The sequence below is a fragment of the Antennarius striatus genome, chromosome 13 (genome assembly GCF_040054535.1).
Source record: "Antennarius striatus isolate MH-2024 chromosome 13, ASM4005453v1, whole genome shotgun sequence".
NCBI classification, from domain to species: Eukaryota; Metazoa; Chordata; class Actinopteri; order Lophiiformes; family Antennariidae; genus Antennarius; species Antennarius striatus.
Window position 1 is genome coordinate 3,272,709 of NC_090788.1, and position 18,887 is coordinate 3,291,595.

At 41.7% G+C, this 18,887-nt stretch overlaps 6 protein-coding genes across 6 annotated transcripts; all 6 read left to right on the forward strand.

The window, feature by feature from the left end:
• The first annotated feature begins 1,353 nt into the window (after window positions 1-1,353).
• Window positions 1,354-8,971, forward strand: LOC137606408 (alpha-1A adrenergic receptor-like). The gene is made up of 5 exons (XM_068331656.1): window positions 1,354-1,973; window positions 2,805-3,056; window positions 3,357-3,747; window positions 8,328-8,449; window positions 8,594-8,971. The coding sequence occupies exons 1-5, from the start codon at window positions 1,659-1,661 to the stop codon at window positions 8,969-8,971; spliced, it is 1,458 nt and encodes a 485-aa protein (XP_068187757.1). The 5' UTR covers window positions 1,354-1,658.
• Window positions 8,972-11,758: 2,787 nt separating this feature from the next.
• On the forward strand, window positions 11,759-12,109 carry LOC137606632 (histone H4). The gene has a single exon (XM_068331972.1). It carries the CDS (start codon window positions 11,773-11,775, stop codon window positions 12,082-12,084), a length of 312 nt encoding a protein of 103 aa, XP_068188073.1. The 5' UTR covers window positions 11,759-11,772; the 3' UTR covers window positions 12,085-12,109.
• Window positions 12,110-12,486: 377 nt separating this feature from the next.
• On the forward strand, window positions 12,487-13,067 carry LOC137606631 (histone H2B 1/2-like). Its single transcript, XM_068331971.1, has one exon. The coding sequence runs from the start codon at window positions 12,487-12,489 to the stop codon at window positions 12,856-12,858; it is 372 nt and encodes a 123-aa protein (XP_068188072.1). The 3' UTR covers window positions 12,859-13,067.
• Window positions 13,068-13,889: 822 nt separating this feature from the next.
• LOC137606162 (histone H2B 3-like) lies at window positions 13,890-15,249 on the forward strand. Its single transcript, XM_068331276.1, has one exon. It carries the CDS (start codon window positions 13,892-13,894, stop codon window positions 14,258-14,260), a length of 369 nt encoding a protein of 122 aa, XP_068187377.1. The 5' UTR covers window positions 13,890-13,891; the 3' UTR covers window positions 14,261-15,249.
• Window positions 15,250-15,920: 671 nt separating this feature from the next.
• LOC137606009 (histone H1-like) lies at window positions 15,921-17,732 on the forward strand. Its single transcript, XM_068331025.1, has one exon. It carries the CDS (start codon window positions 15,973-15,975, stop codon window positions 16,624-16,626), a length of 654 nt encoding a protein of 217 aa, XP_068187126.1. The 5' UTR covers window positions 15,921-15,972; the 3' UTR covers window positions 16,627-17,732.
• A 183-nt stretch (window positions 17,733-17,915) lies between these two features.
• Window positions 17,916-18,623, forward strand: LOC137606010 (histone H3-like). The gene has a single exon (XM_068331028.1). The coding sequence runs from the start codon at window positions 17,970-17,972 to the stop codon at window positions 18,378-18,380; it is 411 nt and encodes a 136-aa protein (XP_068187129.1). The 5' UTR covers window positions 17,916-17,969; the 3' UTR covers window positions 18,381-18,623.
• Window positions 18,624-18,887: the final 264 nt, after the last annotated feature.

Here is an 18,887-nt window from a genome sequence, read left to right on the forward strand (position 1 = left end):
ATGTGACAAAGATAGCACTTTATGGCCAAAAGATGTAGTTCCATGTGTGCCAAAAAAAATCTTAACGCTGCCCACGACTGAAGAAGAAACATCCCCGCAGAGAAAACGTTGCTCAGATATTTTCCTCCTACCAGGACTGGAGGATGGACAACCTGCTTCAGCCTGATAAAAATTAACCCTAAAGCAACACAACAAGACTTGAAACCTGATCACAATTTAATCCAACACACCTGGACCAAAAAAAAAAAAAAAAAAAGTCCCAGGAGGGATGAAGAGACATGATCCGAAACTAATCTGATACGCACCTCAAAAGGTCTCGAGCTTTTGTCATAGAAAAAGGTGTTTAGGATTTAATCCTGCATGTGTGTATTTTTAAAAATTACTTTATTGCAAAAGCCTGAATACTTTTGGAACAGTTAGATTGCAAATAAAAAGGTCGACTGAAGAACGACTTGTTGACATTTGCAATCCAAACAAGTCGATCAGTTTCTGTGGGGTTGAATATTTCTGCAGGACGAAGTAAATCTACACTCCAGGGATTCAAAAGCACTTTAGCAATTTTTAAGGAAGCCATTTCTCAGTTTATGTATATTTGTTATTTTAAAAAATGATTCCAGACAAATCTAATATCTTAATCCAACGTATCCCAAAATGAACCCACATTTCTTAAAATAACCAGTCCCTATAATAAAAAAAAAACAAGAGGGGTAAAAGTGAGATGACTGGGCAGCATGAAAGAGGCGGGGCAAAAGAGTGATGTCACAGCTCTGGAAGTCTAACCTGGGCCCCACCTGGATGAGTCCGTGAGTGAACATCCTCCACAACATCTCTATACATCTCCCCCAAGATAACCCCCCACTTCATGATGACGTCATCCACATATTTCCCTCATCCTTAAAGAGGTTTATGGTTTTTTTTGTGTTCTCTTTCAATTAAAACTTTATTTTCTTGTGCACAGAGGTGCGTTCCTTAATTTAGTATGTGACTTTTGCACCTCTGGGCCACCATACAACCTGCTTTGATAATAAACTGATTTCCATATGAATTTTTCTGAGGGGGTAGAGAGAGAGAGGAAGAGAGAGAGAGTGAGTGAATGTCTGTGTCTCTCTACCATCGTGAGAGAAGGATGCAGCACTTTGCGTCTGTTTCAGGTTCTCCCCCCCCCCCCCCCCCTCCTCTCTCTCTTCTGCTGAAAGTTTCCCACATTTCACGTTTGGACCATAAAAGGACACACAGTTCCGTGACCCGCTACTGAATCAGCAGTTTAATCCGAGGAGGGGCCCCACCGGCCGGCAGACGGCTCTCTGACAGCGCGCAAAGAATGAGCTGGCCCGCACCTCCACCTGCTGCTGCTCTGCGCGCCTGACGCGTAAAACCGAGCCTGGCACCGAACCTGTTTCCATTCCTCGGGGAAAAACATGAGCGTTAAATTTCACTTCATCACGGATTTTTTTTTGACAGCAAAAAACGGAGACATCTAAACATTAAGGAACCACGGAGACCACCAAACTGATATTCCAAATATTCTTTTGATAAATGGCAAATTTTGCGAGTGTTTTGCGCCAGAATTGCGTAAAGTGAGCTGAAAGTAAATATTTTATTCTCCTATTCCAAACTGATATATAAAAACATTTTGGACCACTTCAGCCTAAGTCACCATGAGTCTATGGTTTAACGGTACCTCCGCGGATCTCTACGCCAGCGTCGGTCCCAACTCCTCCATCAACCGCACCGACGCCACGCAGCGCCGCGGACACTACGGCGCCGCCCCGCTGGATCTGAGCCGGGCGGTGCCGGTGGGTATGGTGCTGGCCTCCTTCATCATGTTCGCCATCGTGGGGAACATCCTCGTCATTCTGTCGGTGGTTTGTAACCGACACCTGCGGATCCCCACCAACTACTTCATCATCAACCTGGCGATCGCAGACCTGCTGCTGGGGACCACGGTGCTGCCGGTGTCCGCCACGCAGGAGGTGAGTGGAGGTCCTGATCCAGAGTTATTGATTTACTATTATAAATTAAAAAAAAAAAAAAAGATGATCATTTTGTCAAATTAGTAAAGAAACGGTAAAGAGAAATAAAACAAACGAAAAGTCACTAATGTTAATTAATCTTTGGCAAACAGCATGATAATTCATAATTGTAATTCATTTTTTTTCATCGACACAACATTTGGTGATGTCATATTGCACATAATAACAAACATTGTGTAGTTTTAGAGACTTGACAATTAATTAATAAATGAATCCATGAATCAACTGGAAATTGTTTTTATCTTTGACGGGAAAAAGCAAAGAAAGAAGGAAAGGAGAAGAAGATAGTAAAGAGCAGTAAATAAAATTATTTAAATAGAGTGTGTGAATGTCAGATCTGTAGCATGATACCACATTTACACAAGATAATGAACAAGTAAAACGTCAGTGGTGTCACACTTCAATATCAAATAAATAGTGTATGCTTTAACTTCATGCAGTATTTGATACATAAAATCCATCCATATTTGATCCATAGCTCTGTTTCTATTCCATTCATGCTTCTAAAATTCTATTGACTCCCAGTAGAACACGACCAGGACTCAATATCCCATAATGCAATCTAGCCTTGCCTGAAACTGAACTCATGGTTCCTGCAAAAACACCTCAAGGTTGCTTGGATTTCCAACAGCCAAACATGTCGATCTTTTGGATCCATATTTTTATTTAAAATGCACCCACCAAACATCAAGCCTTTAAATATGTTTCACTCAAGTGAGGAACTTCTGGAGAAGAGTATGAAGTGGGTTCAGGTACTTCCTGTTGCTGCAGGTTTTGGATTACTGGGTGTTTGGTCGGATCTTCTGTGACATCTGGGCAGCGGTGGACGTCCTGTGCTGCACGGCGTCCATCATGTCTCTGTGCGTCATCTCCATTGACCGGTATATCGGCGTTAGCCACCCGCTGCAGTACCCAATGATTGTCACAAAGAAGAGGGCACTGCTCGCCATGCTGGGCGTCTGGGCCCTCTCCACTGTCATCTCCATCGGGCCGCTGCTAGGCTGGAAACAACCGCCATCCCAGGTAAAGGAACTATTTCTGTTATCAGTCTGTTCATCAGTCCTGACTGAGAAATTTTTAAAATGGCCCAAGTTAGCCCTGAGAGATTGACTTAGCTTCCCTAGTGGCTAAATCTGGCTGCTTAGTTGCTTGTCTTGGGGTTATATGAGAAAGATTCAATTCTTTCTTTAGTTCATTTAGCTCTAAGTTTCTTCCAGAGGTCAGGAATGAATTTTAAAGTTGGACAGAAAGTTCTTGACGCTTTCCTGTTTGGTTTGATGAACCTAACGCAAACTCTTCTCCAACCTCCCCTCCATCCTGAAGGACGACACCGTTTGCATCATCACCGAGGAGCCTTTCTACGCCCTCTTCTCTTCACTCGGTTCCTTCTACATCCCTCTAACCATCATCCTTACCATGTACTTTCGCGTTTACATCGTGGCCAAACGCACCACCAAAAATCTAGAGGCCGGCATGATGAAGGAACGTCAGGAAGACTCCAATGAGCTCACCCTGAGGATCCACTGCAGGAGCCAGCAGATCCAAGAACTATGTCAATCCTCTAAGGCTGGTGGCGGCGCTACAGCCGGACGCAGCACCCTAACGGTCAAACTGCTCAAGTTCTCAAGAGAGAAGAAGGCTGCCAAGACGCTGGGCGTGGTGGTGGGCATGTTCATCCTCTGCTGGCTACCTTTCTTCCTGGTTCTCCCAATTGGTACGTTTAAAATCTCAAAGCCAATCTAGAACCCAGATCTTTTGGAAAATATTCTTGCTTTTAAATGTTATGGCTATTAATCCAAACTGCTAACAGCTAAAAGAAGCTAACAGATGATCTGCAGGATATGAAATATTTTTAGTCAGCTGAACTTGAGCTCGTACTTTCTCATCATACTATTCAGTGGTTGCCCCGTCCGACGTGATTATGATCAGTCTGGACTCACCAGCTTTACCCGTGGTTAAGGACTCTAACATGTCTGTTTACTCATTTCATTCTGTACAAGATCTGAAACAGCATATTTACCTTCAGACAGGTTTTTGCTTATCCTTCGCAGGGCAGCTTCAAACATCAAATGATATTACTAAGCTGTCATTCAGCCAGAAACATCATTACCACTCAATAAACTGGAACAGAATCTGCGTGACTCACCTAGAATATTTTAACATAAAACCAGTTCAAATGTGTTTGTTGGCTCTGAGCAAATTTTTACTCGCCATCCGTTCTAGCTACGTGAGCCACCAGCAGGTCAAAGGAAAGAATGTGTTTGTTATTGTAGCTATTAAAAACATAAAAGAATAAAAAACAATCTGTTTCTTTTCATTCAGATGGACTGTCCTATCAGAAAGGGATCGAGTGTGATTAATGGTCAGAAATTATTTCTCGAAAGCCTTCAGCAGCAGCACATTATTCTTGTTGTCTTCATATTTTGAATATTTGTCTGAAGAGCAGTACGTCAGGTCCTCGTCGTTGAGTGGTCAGCGCAAATTCTAAGACAAAACCCAAATATGATCCTTGTTTTCTCAGAGTCCTCACAGTGACAGAGAATATATCAGTGCACGATAAGGGCAGGAAGTCAAGCAGTCTTGCTATTTCTTTATTGTGTATGATGGTTTCCCACAACAGTAGATGGTGGAGCAATGCCAGATACCCCGAGGCTTATATTGCAGATTAGATCTGAGTCTCTGTCGGATTAGTGGAATTGGATGGGAAGCTGTCTGTGTTTGTAAATACTGGGCGAATGAAACCACTGATATATCTGGTGTCATGCTTCTGTGAGGTCCGACTGTCCAGAGGTCGGACTTCACTGACTGACCCCAATTATGCTGTAAAAATTCCAATCTCTCCGTCTGCCTGTTTGTTTTTTTTCATGCACCCCATAGCCTCTGGTTAGCAGATTGAAGATATCTTCATCCCTCCCTGGTGTCTCTATGTAACCATATCTTCAAGAAGTGATGGTTTGGGAGTCTAAATGTCAAAGGTTGATTGTGGTCTAATGAGCATCAAGCATTAGTTGACTGAAATGTGCATTTTATACATTGAGACTTCCTGTAACACTTGCATCACGGAAAAATGTTGGCACCTAGAGATTTCCCTGCCAAAGCCAGTGGCTCTAAAACGTCCAAATATCAGAAAATAATATCCAGACTATTCTATGGTAGTCATGTGACCCAATGCATATTGTCCTTCCAATACAGTTCTCAGTGTGCCAGATTTGGTTACACTTCCTGGTGGAGAATCATGACTTGCTTTGGGAATTTTATCTTATTTAGTCCTAATATTTTTCATGACACTGACAAAGTCGTCTCATTGAGAATCCAAGCTACGCCTAAAACACACGAAACAAACTTACAAAAAGCAAATATTAGCAATTCCATAAACCTGCAGCTCTCATTGGTTCAGTTGTGTATTTATAAGCAGACTAATCTATTATCGATGAACCACTGACCTTGTGAGACTGCTAGAAAAGAAGTTAGGTGATCGCCAGAATTCTGGCAATCATTATTTCGCTGTTTATAATTGACTTGTCACTGTCCTGCAGAAAGAAGCTCCTCCAGCAAGACTTAAACTAGATTCTTGTTGTCCACGTGGAGTCGAGGTTCCTGATTTCCTAAAAAGGTTCCTGGGCATGTTCCCGCAGTTGAAGTCTTTTCTGAGGTCAGCCCTCAACCTCAAGCAAGAGTCATAATAACAACCATTTAAGTGTTTGAATGTTGCAAAGTCCAAACAGAGAGCCACCCTCAATCCCTCTGGCTGCATCCAACCTTTGGACCTCAGCAGATTTCATAAGAGAGAGACTGAACTGGCTTCATATCGACCATGAGCAGACTGATCCTTTAACGCTCAAAGAAACAGACCTGTGATCAGAGGATTGAACACAGATTTTAATGGATGACAGGATGACAGACTGTTCCACAAACAGTCTCCGGGTTTTAAATCCAGCGAGTCTAAACAAGTTGAAGATGAGTCATTCGGACCAAATGTTCGTTTAGCGGGTTTCATTGACAACTAAGAGTGAATATCTGTTCATTCAACAGTTGTTCTGACTAGACCTTAATTTAACACTGGCAGTGGATCCAAGCCCATGTGGTAGTAGGGTTCTGGGCATGAGAACACCTGTGAGATATTTCCTGCACTTTACCTCGTTTCATTTTAATTCCATCTTAATTGTACTTTTAGAACCATAAACTCGAGGTGCAATGCTACCATGGAGTCATCGGTTGCTTTGTGTTCAGTAGAGGTCCAAAAAGTGTGCATCTCGTAATTGGTTTCTTCAGTTTTAAAACTACAGTAATCCCTTGTTACTCACGGTTAATGCGTTCCAGGACCACACGTAAAAAAAAAGAAATTACGTAATATAGCGACAAACTATTTATTTTATTATTTAGGGTAATTTCAATATTTATGAACCCTCCCCATACTGAAATCAAACCACCTTATATCTGTACAGTATTACCTCTTCCAACACTCTTGTAGGCTATTTAAAGCACTTTTAAGTGTTTATATAATACATGGAAGTCCTGTGAGTCTTGGAACGCAGCACATACACGGATGCTTTCAGTCAATAGCATGCGCCTACGGTATCACATGACTACCCTACTAAACATCCGCGATGTAGTGAAGCCGTGCAGCTTGAAGCATGAACAAGCGAGGGAATATTGCATTTGGTGTGATTTTGCAATGATACACATCATGATCCACCCACATCTTGGCAGCTATAATATGTAACAGGATTACTGGATAAAAACATCACGATTCTGTGAAAAGTTCTGAACCGTCTAGTTTTATGATTTATAATTAGAATTATGTTTATTACGATATCAGAGAAAATTCTATCCTCGGGGAACTCCCAGCTATTAATATTAATAATGTCTCTGTGAAGATTCTCAGTCATCCAGGTCATGGTAGATCTCTGTGATGAATGAAGTCATCTTGGACTTGAGGTTGGGGTCACCTGACAGTCGATCAGATGACATTTGTGTATGGCAGTTGTGTCGTTTGCTCTTCACATTCATTGTTTTGGGTGTTGTCTATTGTTTTGAGATGCCTGGTATCTACAGGACAGCGACACTCAGGTGTCACATGCTTTTTCCCAAGGTGGAAGTCAGGTTAGCAATCACCTTCTTCATTTATAGTCAAGGAGTGCAGCCTAAGGCACAGGATGGCCTTACAAGTCCATGTTCAGGGAGAAATAATCCATGTCAGTGTTATCTGAAGATAAAAACTGATCCAATCAAATCCAACAAAATCCTCCAAAAAACCCCGGCATGGTGCAGATCACCAGTCTCGTCTATAGGTCAGCACCTGTGATCCCAGAGGATATAGAGAGATAAATTTAAAAAAATGAGACAAGGGAGGAGAGGAAGAGGGAAAACACGAAAAGACAGAGAGACAAGGGTAAGAAAAGAAAACTGATTGAACGATACTGACAGCACAGCTATTGTAAATGAAATTTATACTGCTTACGATATAAAAGTTCCTGATGATGATGATGATGATGATGATGATGATGATGATGATGATGATGATGATGATGATGATAATGACAACGACGATGTTGATGAGACCTACATCTGCTCACAGCGCTCTCCTCTGTTATTGTGGTGAACGCTGCCCCCCGTGGTAAAACATGTTAACTGCAGCTAAGAGCTACCTGCTCATGTGACCCTTTGTATTTCCTGATGAAAAATGAAATCAAATGTTCCTGTTCAAGCAAAACCAACAAACTACTCCAACTGTTTCAATGGCAAATTATTGTCTGCTGAACCACATTATTGACTCCTCCCCCAAAGAAGGACTGTTTTCACCCACAATCCTTTGTTTGCTTGGTTGGGGGGAAAAAAAGCTACCAATCCTTGTTGTGCATTTAATTTACTCCAAAGCTGTTTAAATCAATCCGCTGGACTTTAAGAAAGTTTTTTGAAGACGTTTTGCCTCCCACCCAAGAGGCTTTTTCAGTTTTCATGTTGGTTGGTCCTGTCCCAGCGGAGTCCCTTCACTGACACCCCCATCAACCATTGTTGAAGAGCCAGATGTGTTTCAACTATGGTCGTTAGAATGTGAATAGCAATGACCACACCCCACAGGCTTAATAAGCTGAGACAAAACCAGCCACCATGAGAACTGAAGAAGCTTCTTGGAAGATCCAGTGGATTGATTTAAACAGCTTTGGACCTGGATAACTGAGAACCTACACAGACATCATTTAATTTACTGTTCACCATTTTGCTTGACTGTGCTAACATATCAGTGGGTTTGTTTGTTTTTTTGTTTGTTTGTTTGTTTGTTTTGTTTGTCAGGGTCGTTCAGTAGCAACCTGCGTCCTCCTGAAACCTTCTTCAAAGTCATTTTCTGGTTGGGGTACTTCAACAGCTGCCTGAACCCCATCATCTACCCCTGCTACAGCCGAGAGTTCAAACAGGTAACACCTCCTACGACTGATACCTCTGATTGTGCTACCTGTTCCCCTGCTTGCTGGTTCTGGTCCAATTTTGTGTGAATGAAGCTGTGATGTCTCCTGATCTTTAATAATGTTGTTTATGGCTGACTTTTTTGATTTCTTCAGGCGTTCATCCGGATCCTTCGCTGTCGATGGAAGCGGAAGCGTCAGGGTTTGCGAGCCTACTACAACTACCGCTGCCAGCAGGGTTCCAACAACTCCTCCTTTCTGAACGGCAGCCAACAGACACTGTCCTCCGTTAGCCCCAGCCCCCGCTCCATCACCACCAGACTTCGCCCCCCGTCTTGGCCCTCCTCATCCTCACCTTACCGAGAACCTCTTCCTGGGGCGAAAGGAAGAGGACGGACGAGCCCGGTGTCGCCGTTGGCGAAAGATGCTGCCAAGGTGTCGCTCCTTGTCTCACAGCACGAGGTCGTGGTCAACGGGCAGAGTGGAAATGAAGACGAGCACAGATCAGTCAAGGGCACGAAGGCGGGCCACTAACTGACAAGACTGCCTCAGGCAGCTGGGGCCTCACTTTTCCCTTAACAGGAAGTGGTTTTTAGAACACACTCCCCCAGTCATCCTTCAGGTGTGATTATAGTGCCTGTCAGGTGGGTAACTGTTCCGTTCCCGTTTCCTCCTGAGCCTTAACTCACCTGTGAAACACGAGACAACGTCTCATCTGGACCAGCTGTTGAAAACCTGTTTTATTCTTGTTTTTTTTTAACACCTGGTGATTCCTACCGGATCAGGAGCATCCACTGCACTCAACAAAGCTTTTACCTCGTCTGCACATGTGCAGTAGATCACACAACATTAGCAAGAATTTAAACACAAAACTGCAAACATTTTTTTTTTGTTATTAGCAAGAGAAGAGAGAAGTCCCGCACTTCCTTTTCCTCACAGGAAACTTTTCTTGTGACTCTCTGGCTTTTGTTTGTTTTTGCGGCTGTGATGGACTTGGATTTGTTTTTTAAGAAAGTGACGGATGACTCTTAAAACCAGGTGTGACAAATCTAGAGAATCACAATGCTGATAGCATTTTGCCGTATTCACACCGGTTTATGTCCACAAATTACATTTCCTTTATATTTAACAACTTTACTTTGTGTTTAATTATTTTGCTATTATATGTTTATTTATTGCTGTGAGAAAAAAATGTTTATTAACAGTCAAAGCTATTTTTTAAATTCATAAATTTTTGTTTCTTGTTTGCTGGCTTATTTAGCTTGCAGCAGTTATGTTAGGGAATTGTTCTTTTAACTAATACTAAGCTTGCTAACAAACCACTAGCAGAACAAAAGGGACGGTGTGGTATGGATTTGCATGTTATCAGGGAAAAGAAGGAAAAGTACACATTATATTTTAATTCCTGCATCGATAAGATAGATTATAGATATACCAGACATAAAATAAAAACACGCTCTTTTTGATTTTAGTACAAAGGAAGAGAATTTGTTCATGAAATGCAAACATTCAGCTAATGAATACTAGTTAATAATTGTTCAGTTTATTCATGAATGACTTTGGAAACAATGATTGTAAACAGTGACTTCCTCCAAACAATGGACGAGAAGGACCTGGGTTTTGTCAACCAACATACGATCAAATATTAATGTTGGAAAAATGCCATAAAGTGGTTTGTGGATGTCACATCTATTTAACAAAAAAGTATTCCACCGACATTGAAGCCACAAAAATATCTAATGAAATTGTGTGTGTTGTCTCCATCCATTAAATCAAACATAACAATAAATGCACATTGGAGAGTTCAGAGAGGGGAACATCTCTAGATTATCAAATAATTCTGCTGGCTGCATTTCTGTACAGAGAAGCTGGAGCTTTTCTCATTCCGTTCAGTTCAGACTTTGATCACAGTGACATCTAGTGGACATGTGATGATCTGCAGCTACAGTTTTTATGCTGTACTTATTGTGAAAATTTATCTTAACTTAATGGATGTATTGTACTGTGTGCTCTACTGTAAACAAGGACACTTAAAACATGTAAATCACACAGAATTGGTGTTGTCATTTGGTGTAGTTTTTATTTTGTGCTCGACAAGTTTGTGCTAGGCTGTGTTAAACACCTGAATTAATAATTCTTTCAGTGACAGACAAGATAAATATGAAGTGTTGTAAATGTATGTAATAATTTGAGTAAATTAATTAAATACAAACCTTTTTTTCTGTTTTATTAGTGGTGTTATTAGTGACTTTTTGACATGACATTACAGAATATTCATTTGCATATTCCCTTACACATTTGCAAATCTCAGATCTTAAAGATTATTTTACTCATCTACAAATATGTTCATGTAAGCCAACCAACACACAGGTACCCAAATGTGCACACCCATTTGGAAAAATAATGATGGCCACATGAAAGAATATTAAATTTTACTTTATTTATTCCCTTATATTCTTTGACAAAATGAAATGCGTAAAGACCATTCCAGTTTTCCACTTATGGGTAAAGTTAAAAGATTTTTTAGAGTAGATATAAACAACTTATTATGAAACTATTCAAATTATTCTTGGTTACATATCCATCAGAAATCCCTGATCTCAGAGCACCAACCTCATCCATCCCCCCCCAAAACCAAACCATGGACCATCTTTGTAAATGAAAAGTACATTTCCAAATAAAGTATATTGTAAAATGATAACAATTCAATGTCCTCTTGTCAACAGTCAGATTAAACAGTCACCAGATATTTTTTTGATGCTGTTAGACGGACCTTCTTGAATGACTTGAAACAGAAAATGAGATCTACATTTCAGATGTAAGAGTGAAAGTATTTAATTTGTTTTCTTGTCAGAGAAATTACCTGTACGTTAAACATCGTCCCTCTATGAGCATAAGTCCACAATCACATCAGTAAATTTCGAAAACAAAACTCTTATTTCACCTTTTCTCACTTGAAGCAGTACGTTCACGCACCGAATTTTCGCTCGAATTCAAAAGCTGTAAATTATTTACATTGAGACTAATTTCACTCAAGATATATGGAAATTATTTTAATTTTGTGTTCTTGTTATTCCTCTGTTTTTGTATACTGCAATTTTAATTATGTTTATATTTTAGCTCAAACATGTAAATGTCTGAACAGTTCTGTAAATAAAATGTCTTCTACAGAAACCTGAGGTCTTGTGACGTAAAAATCGTCTTTGTGGGCGGGGCTGACTACCCCTCTCACCAAAATTCTGACTTCTATTACGTCCGCAGAAAATGTTCATATAGTGACGGTCTCCCAGCTCCACCTCCAGACTTCTCAGTCACCGAACGAATCACAGTTGAAGATGAGCGGAAGAGGAAAGGGAGGCAAAGGACTCGGCAAAGGAGGCGCCAAGCGTCACCGCAAGGTTCTGCGTGATAACATCCAGGGGATCACCAAGCCCGCCATCCGCCGTCTGGCTCGCCGTGGCGGAGTGAAGCGTATCTCCGGTCTGATCTACGAGGAGACCCGCGGTGTGCTGAAGGTGTTCCTGGAGAACGTGATCCGTGACGCCGTCACCTACACCGAGCACGCCAAGAGGAAGACCGTTACCGCCATGGATGTGGTGTACGCCCTGAAGAGACAGGGCCGCACTCTGTACGGCTTCGGAGGTTAAAGATATTTCCCCAACTACTGTAAAACAACGGCTCTTTTAAGAGCCACCCACATGATTTTAAGAGCAAAATCTCATAGAAATGGTGTATTCATCTATATTTGTGCACTTATTTATTCGATATTTATCTTTGGTAACCGTTTCTTCCGCTATCGCCGGGTAGCTTTTTTGGGTGGGGGGGCGTAGTGCAGTGTACACTCAACACAATGCCGGTTCACCGTGGAGCTGCATGTACTGTGTTACAGGGTCGGAACACTCTCTGCTCTCGTTACAAAGCTGGGTCGGAAACCGGTTAGACCGCAAAACGCTCTCGTTTGCGCAACATGAATCGACCAATCCTGTTCAAGCTGAACAGTATAAAGTTAGACGTCCTCTCACGAGCGGAACAATCGATCAGTCGCAGACATGCCGGGTGACACGGTGAAAGGAGGGAAGAAAGGGTCGAAGAAGGCCGTAACGAAGGCTACCAAAGGCACCAGGAAGAAGAGGAGACCCAGGAAGGAGAGCTATGCCATCTACGTGTACAAAGTCCTGAAGCAGGTCCACCCTGACACCGGGATCTCCTCCAAGGCGATGAGCATCATGAACTCCTTCGTGAATGACATCTTCGAGAGGATCGCCAGTGAGGCTTCCCGCCTCGCTCATTACAACAAGCGCTCCACCATCAGCTCCAGGGAGATCCAGACCGCGGTCCGCCTGCTGCTGCCCGGTGAGCTCGCCAAGCACGCCGTGTCCGAGGGCACCAAGGCGGTGACCAAGTACACCAGCTCCAAGTAGACAGCCTGTGGACAAACCGAAACAAAGGCTCTTTTAAGAGCCACCCACTACTTCAAGAGAGCCACTTTTCTGATGTGTATGTGTATTATACTGTATATACACACAATATGCAATGTAGTTCATTCGTGTTCAGCACAAAGTCATAAAGGTTTGTTGTGTGTTACTGCATACATGTGGTCCACCTGATTGGCCTTTATTACAGGAAGTGTACTGTAAACTTTGAATAACGTCTGGCTTTTTTATTTAAGTCATCCTTAGATTTGAACTGAGGTTATGCATTTACTGACTTGAACAATCGGTTGATGAACAGATGATTTTATTATCAGGTGTAACACTCTATTATGATCTTCCTAAATTTCCTAAATTTTCCTATAATCCATAATAATCGTTATAGGAATTTGTTAAATATGTAGTGTTTGTGGTATGAAATGCAAACGTGATAATATTCCTTTTATTAGTCCCAAAGTGGGGTAATTCCATTATTCCGGCAGCATAATCATTGTGGGTTAAGTTATAGAGATACAGGTATAGCCGAATAAAACTCAACAATTAGCATACATAATAATAAAGAAGTAGAACTATATACATTATTTATGCATGTGTGTGAATTTAAAAATTGAACATGCATGCTATAATTAATGAGAATATATTTTTGTAGTATATAATACCCGCACTTTCACATAAACTACTGCATTACACTGTATTTTTTTTTAAAAGTAGCACAAGAAATGTTTGCTTTATTTTAATGGAATTTGAGATTTCAAACATCAGCAGCATTAGTGTGATGTTTAACTGTCACTCATCCATACAGACTGTCCTGTTAGCCACGGGCCCTAAATGGTGAACTATTCAGTCAACTCGTACCGTAATCACTGCTCCGTCTGTCCCCGCCCTGTTGCTGGCACAAATAGTTTGCACAGCGCATGCGCAGTGTCGAAGGAGAATCAGCCAATCGCATGCGAGTACTTTGCATGGAGACAGCTATAAATAAAATGTCCCCTCTAGTCAGAGCTACGCTTTCCGCAGTTTAATCATGGTTGAGCAACAGAAGGTAGCGAAGAAGGGGTCCAAGAAGGGGTTGACCAAGCCGAAGGATGGAAAGAGAAAGAGGAGGAGACCCAGGAAGGAGAGCTATGCCATCTACGTGTACAAGGTCCTGAAGCAGGTCCACCCTGACACCGGGATCTCCTCCAAGGCGATGGGCATCATGAACTCCTTTGTGAGCGATATTTTCGAGCGGATCGCCAGTGAGGCTTCCCGCCTCGCTCACTATAACAAACGCTCCACCATCACCTCCAGAGAGATCCAGACCGCTGTCCGCCTGCTGCTGCCCGGTGAGCTCGCCAAGCACGCCGTGTCCGAGGGCACCAAGGCGGTGACCAAGTACACCAGCTCCAAGTAGACCCCGAGGACAAAACCACAACACAAAGGCCCTTTTAAGAGCCACCCACTGCTTCAAGAGAGCTTCTCCTCATTGGTGTCCATTAATAAATGGAATGGTCTCACCGAGACCGGAGTTGGGTCTAGACGTGTTTTACGTCCCCGTCGCTAATTCATTTCAGCCCACGTCACATGTGTTAGTAATAGGTTTTTTTGTTTAATAAATCCACCTAGACTTGTAGTGTTAAATGTATGTAAGAAATGAGTGTATGACCGCCTGCTGAGACCTGGTAGTTTTGAAGATGGAATCTTCCCTTATCAAATGGACCCACCTTGATGCGATTTCAGGTAAAGCTTGGTGTTCTGCAGCTTTTCGACGTGATACTGCTACAAACCTAAATTCAGGGTAATTTCGCGGCTGAAAACGTAGAGCTACTTGCATTTGCATATGATATTTACTTCTATTATTTATTGTCCAGATTCAAAAACTTTCTTTTACATCTCATCAGCCAAACCATGATTTACTTTCGCATTAAACGACCAGCGTTTAGACAGCAGCTATATAGATACTGGAAATTGGCAGAATGAATAAAGAACACTTCAATAATCCCAAAGGGAAAGCATTCACTTGTAAGTACACATAGTCATACAACATACTTTACACAAGGAAGAATAGTTAACTGTTACCACAGCATTCGCCACCCTCACAACATAATTCTAACACCATAATTCAAATTGCAGAATTTGCTGAAATTAATCGGTATGTTTTTCGATATATCAATCCTATGTAAAAACGAGAACCAATGAAAGTGGTTTTATATTTCTCGTACCGTGTAGGCAAATGCTTGCCACGGACATTTTATACAATAATAAAACTAATTCTGCCCTTGTGTGCAACTTAGTCAGAAGTGACAAACGGTTTAAACGTAACTAGGTTGTAGGTTAGTAAATTGAATTCTATGTCTGATTTTCCATTCGAAAATAAAGGAGAATACACATTTGTTGTTCTTAAAAAACTACATTTTGTTTTGTCTTATACGTTACTTTAACCAGACAGCTTTATCATTCTTGTGATGGAGATATATTTCTGTTTAACTACACATTTATCTCACTTTCTACTGTCGTAAAAATTCACATTATAACAACAACTTAATATCACAGAACTAATGGTGATGACGCACAATGAATTAAGCGGTCTAACAGTCGACAGCATTCTTGTGTTTACCTCCGTAGAAAATAGCTCTGAATTAAACTAAAAAAACACACAACTACAGCGATTTCAATTTTATTCTATCCGAACATACCTGAGGTCACATGAACACCTCGATCACATTTATTGTTAAGCATTTTTCGCAATTTTTAGAGACCAAATGTGACTAAAAGTCGTGACGGGATACACGGAGTCGCTATGTGTTCGAGACGTTTGAAGCCTCCTAGAAACAACACGGTCTCTCTTCGTCGCTAGAAATGACCTGATCATGAAAATAAGAAGTTATACTCGCTGCTGTAATGACAGTTTTAATGTAAAAGCGTGCGTTTCTGGGAATTTTATCCTCAAACTGTGGAAGAAAAAACACAAGTGTTCCGACCAGCGAACAAGGAAGCGAGCGCGATTGTGTGTTGACTCTCCACGGTTCTCATGCTTGTCATATATGTCTCCGCCCTCTGACAGTTGACAGCACTCACGCAGAGCACGGACATCTGTGACGACCAGCGAGAACTAAGACGAGCATCATGACGGACGAAGTAGCACCGGCCGCACCCGCCGCTCAGGCTAAAACCAACCCGAAGAAAAAGAAGCCAACCGCCACCAAGAAGCCCGGTGGTCCTCCCATGTCGAAGCTTATCAAGGACGTTGTTGGCAGCTGCAAGGACCGGCGTGGGATGTCGATGCAATCAGTCAAGAAGGCTCTTGCTGATAAAGGGGTGGACACCGATAAGAACAACAAGCGGATCAATGTGGTCCTGACCAGGATGGTGACCAATGAAGCTCTGGTCCAGGTCAAGGGTTTGGGAGCTTCTGGTTCCTACAAACTCCCTAAAGGGGAACCTGCAAAGAAAGAGAAGAAAGAGGACAAGAAGAAGAAGCCTACAGCCAAGAAGCCAGTGGCAAAGAAGCCTGCTGCAAAGAAATCACCTAAAAAGCCTGCAGCTAAAAAGTCTGCAGCAAAGCCTAAAAAGGCTTCAGCCAAGAAGCCTGCAGTCAAAAAGCCTGCTGCTAAGAAGGTGGCATCGAGGTCAACAGCTGCAAAATCACTTGCAAAGAAACCATCAGCTAAGGTGGCCAAGAAGAGCAGTCCTGTGAAGAAGTCTGCAGACAGGAAGACTTCCAGGGCCAAGGGGACAAAGTCAGCTAAACAAGCAAAGGGATCAAAAGCCAAGAAGTAAAGAGGTTGTCCTGAAGATGGCACAAATGCAACAAAGGCTCTTTTAAGAGCCACCACAGAGAGTAAAGAGAATTTCCTTTTCCATTATGTCTTGATGAAAATTTGCTCAATACTTGGCTACTGCTTTTGTATTTTATACTTTTGTACTTGGGCATTCTACAGATAGCAAAGTAAAAATGTCATTGTATAGGGAAACGTTTTTATACCATATACTGTAAAACAAAAAGTAATAATTTTCTGTTTCTGTATGGAGCTGCAAAGATTATTTAGATTCTCAGACCAGTAAAGATTTAAACATAGTGTAAAAGTTATGGATTTCTGTAAAAATACAACTTTTATGCCTTTCCCTTCAGGAGTCGCCACAGCTTATCAGTTGCCCTCATCTAACCCTGTCTTCTGCATCCTGTTCTCTTACGTGAGAACATAAAACAAGTGTTATATGTGTGGAAATACAAGAATTTCATTTATAATACCAAAATGCTTGGATATAATATTCAATGGTGACATCCATAAAAATACCTCATCATCATAAGAGGAACAATGTTTAAATATATCAGGCCTATGAAAAAGCCAGTTATAGTGAGATGGCAAAAAATAAAATAATAAAGCAGAGGATTAAGTAGCGTTTAAAATAAAATCATAGTTGTTTAGGAAAACAGATGAAGATTCCAAAAGGTGATGCTGAATACTCAACTCCACTCATATTTTTACATGAATCATGCACTGCAGGAATTGCAGGGACAGAACATTTGAAGCATCACACAAAAGACAAATTTCCTGTCTTTTTTTATTCAAAAGTTTATATTTATTATTTTGATAACAGGTCTTATTTTATAATACAGTGTGAATAACAGAACTCTCAAGTTTCTCACATGCATTTCAATGACATTTGGTACATTTGTTTTTAAAACCTTTGAGTTGCATACTCTCATATGTGTTTTATGATTCGTGAATATAGTGATATATATTTATGAATGCAGAAAGTGTTGACGTACAGTTGTCCTCTGTTTTCTTGTTGTAGTACTCCACTATATATTTATTCAATGCGTTTCGTTGTTCTAACTTACTTAATAACAAGTTTTATTCCATTATACGGTGTGAATTATAAACTCATTAAAGACAGAACTTTCAAGTTTCTCACCTGTTATTCGGTGTTCTGGGAACATCTGGCTGCTTTTCTCGGGTATCGGTTTGAATTCCTTTCCACCAATAGACCGGCAGTATGAGCTCGCGCTCAGTTCAAACGTGACCAATCAGCGTCAGCCCCGCCCCCTTGGTTTCTCTTAAAAAGCCGTCGCTGTCGCCGTATGAGCATGAGTTCCTGATAGAGAACGTGAGCTAACAATGGCAAGAACCAAGCAGACAGCCCGTAAATCCACCGGAGGAAAGGCTCCTAGGAAACAGCTGGCCACCAAAGCTGCCCGTAAGAGCGCTCCTGCCACTGGCGGAGTGAAGAAGCCTCACCGTTACAGGCCCGGTACCGTGGCCCTGAGAGAGATCCGTCGTTACCAGAAGTCCACCGAGCTGCTGATCCGCAAGCTGCCCTTCCAGCGCCTGGTGAGAGAGATCGCTCAGGACTTCAAGACCGATCTCCGTTTCCAGAGCTCTGCTGTCATGGCTCTACAGGAGTCCAGCGAGGCTTACCTGGTGGGTCTGTTCGAGGACACCAACTTGTGCGCCATCCACGCCAAGAGGGTCACCATCATGCCCAAAGACATCCAGCTGGCCCGCCGCATCCGCGGGGAGAGGGCTTAGAGTCACACGTCCACATCACAACACAACGGCTCTTTTAAGAGCCATTCCATTAACCTGGAAGGGTTCCTGTTATGCGCTACTTGAAGCGCCAGACGGCAATGCTTTTCAGAGTACTGTGATCACTCATGACTCCACAGTTCTTCATTGTAACATTAAACAAAATCTCACCTTTTCAACATTCACTGTTCAACAATGCCGACATTGGCTTGATAAATATTCCATTGACACAAATTTTACTGCATACAATGCTTGTTTAAAATTTAGTGGTGACATGGCTAACGTATGTTTGCACATTTATAGATCAGTTGTGAATGATAGTGCAGAAAAATACCGAGGGTTTAGTTATTTTAAAAAATTCTATCAGGATTAATCTATAAATTCCCCTACTGTTCTATTGTGTTTCTATTGTATTTGGAGACTGATTGATTGGAACAAACTACGTTAGCCTGCTAAATTCCACATTCATACCTATAAAGTAAAACAAGATGACAATTTTATCGCGTTCTG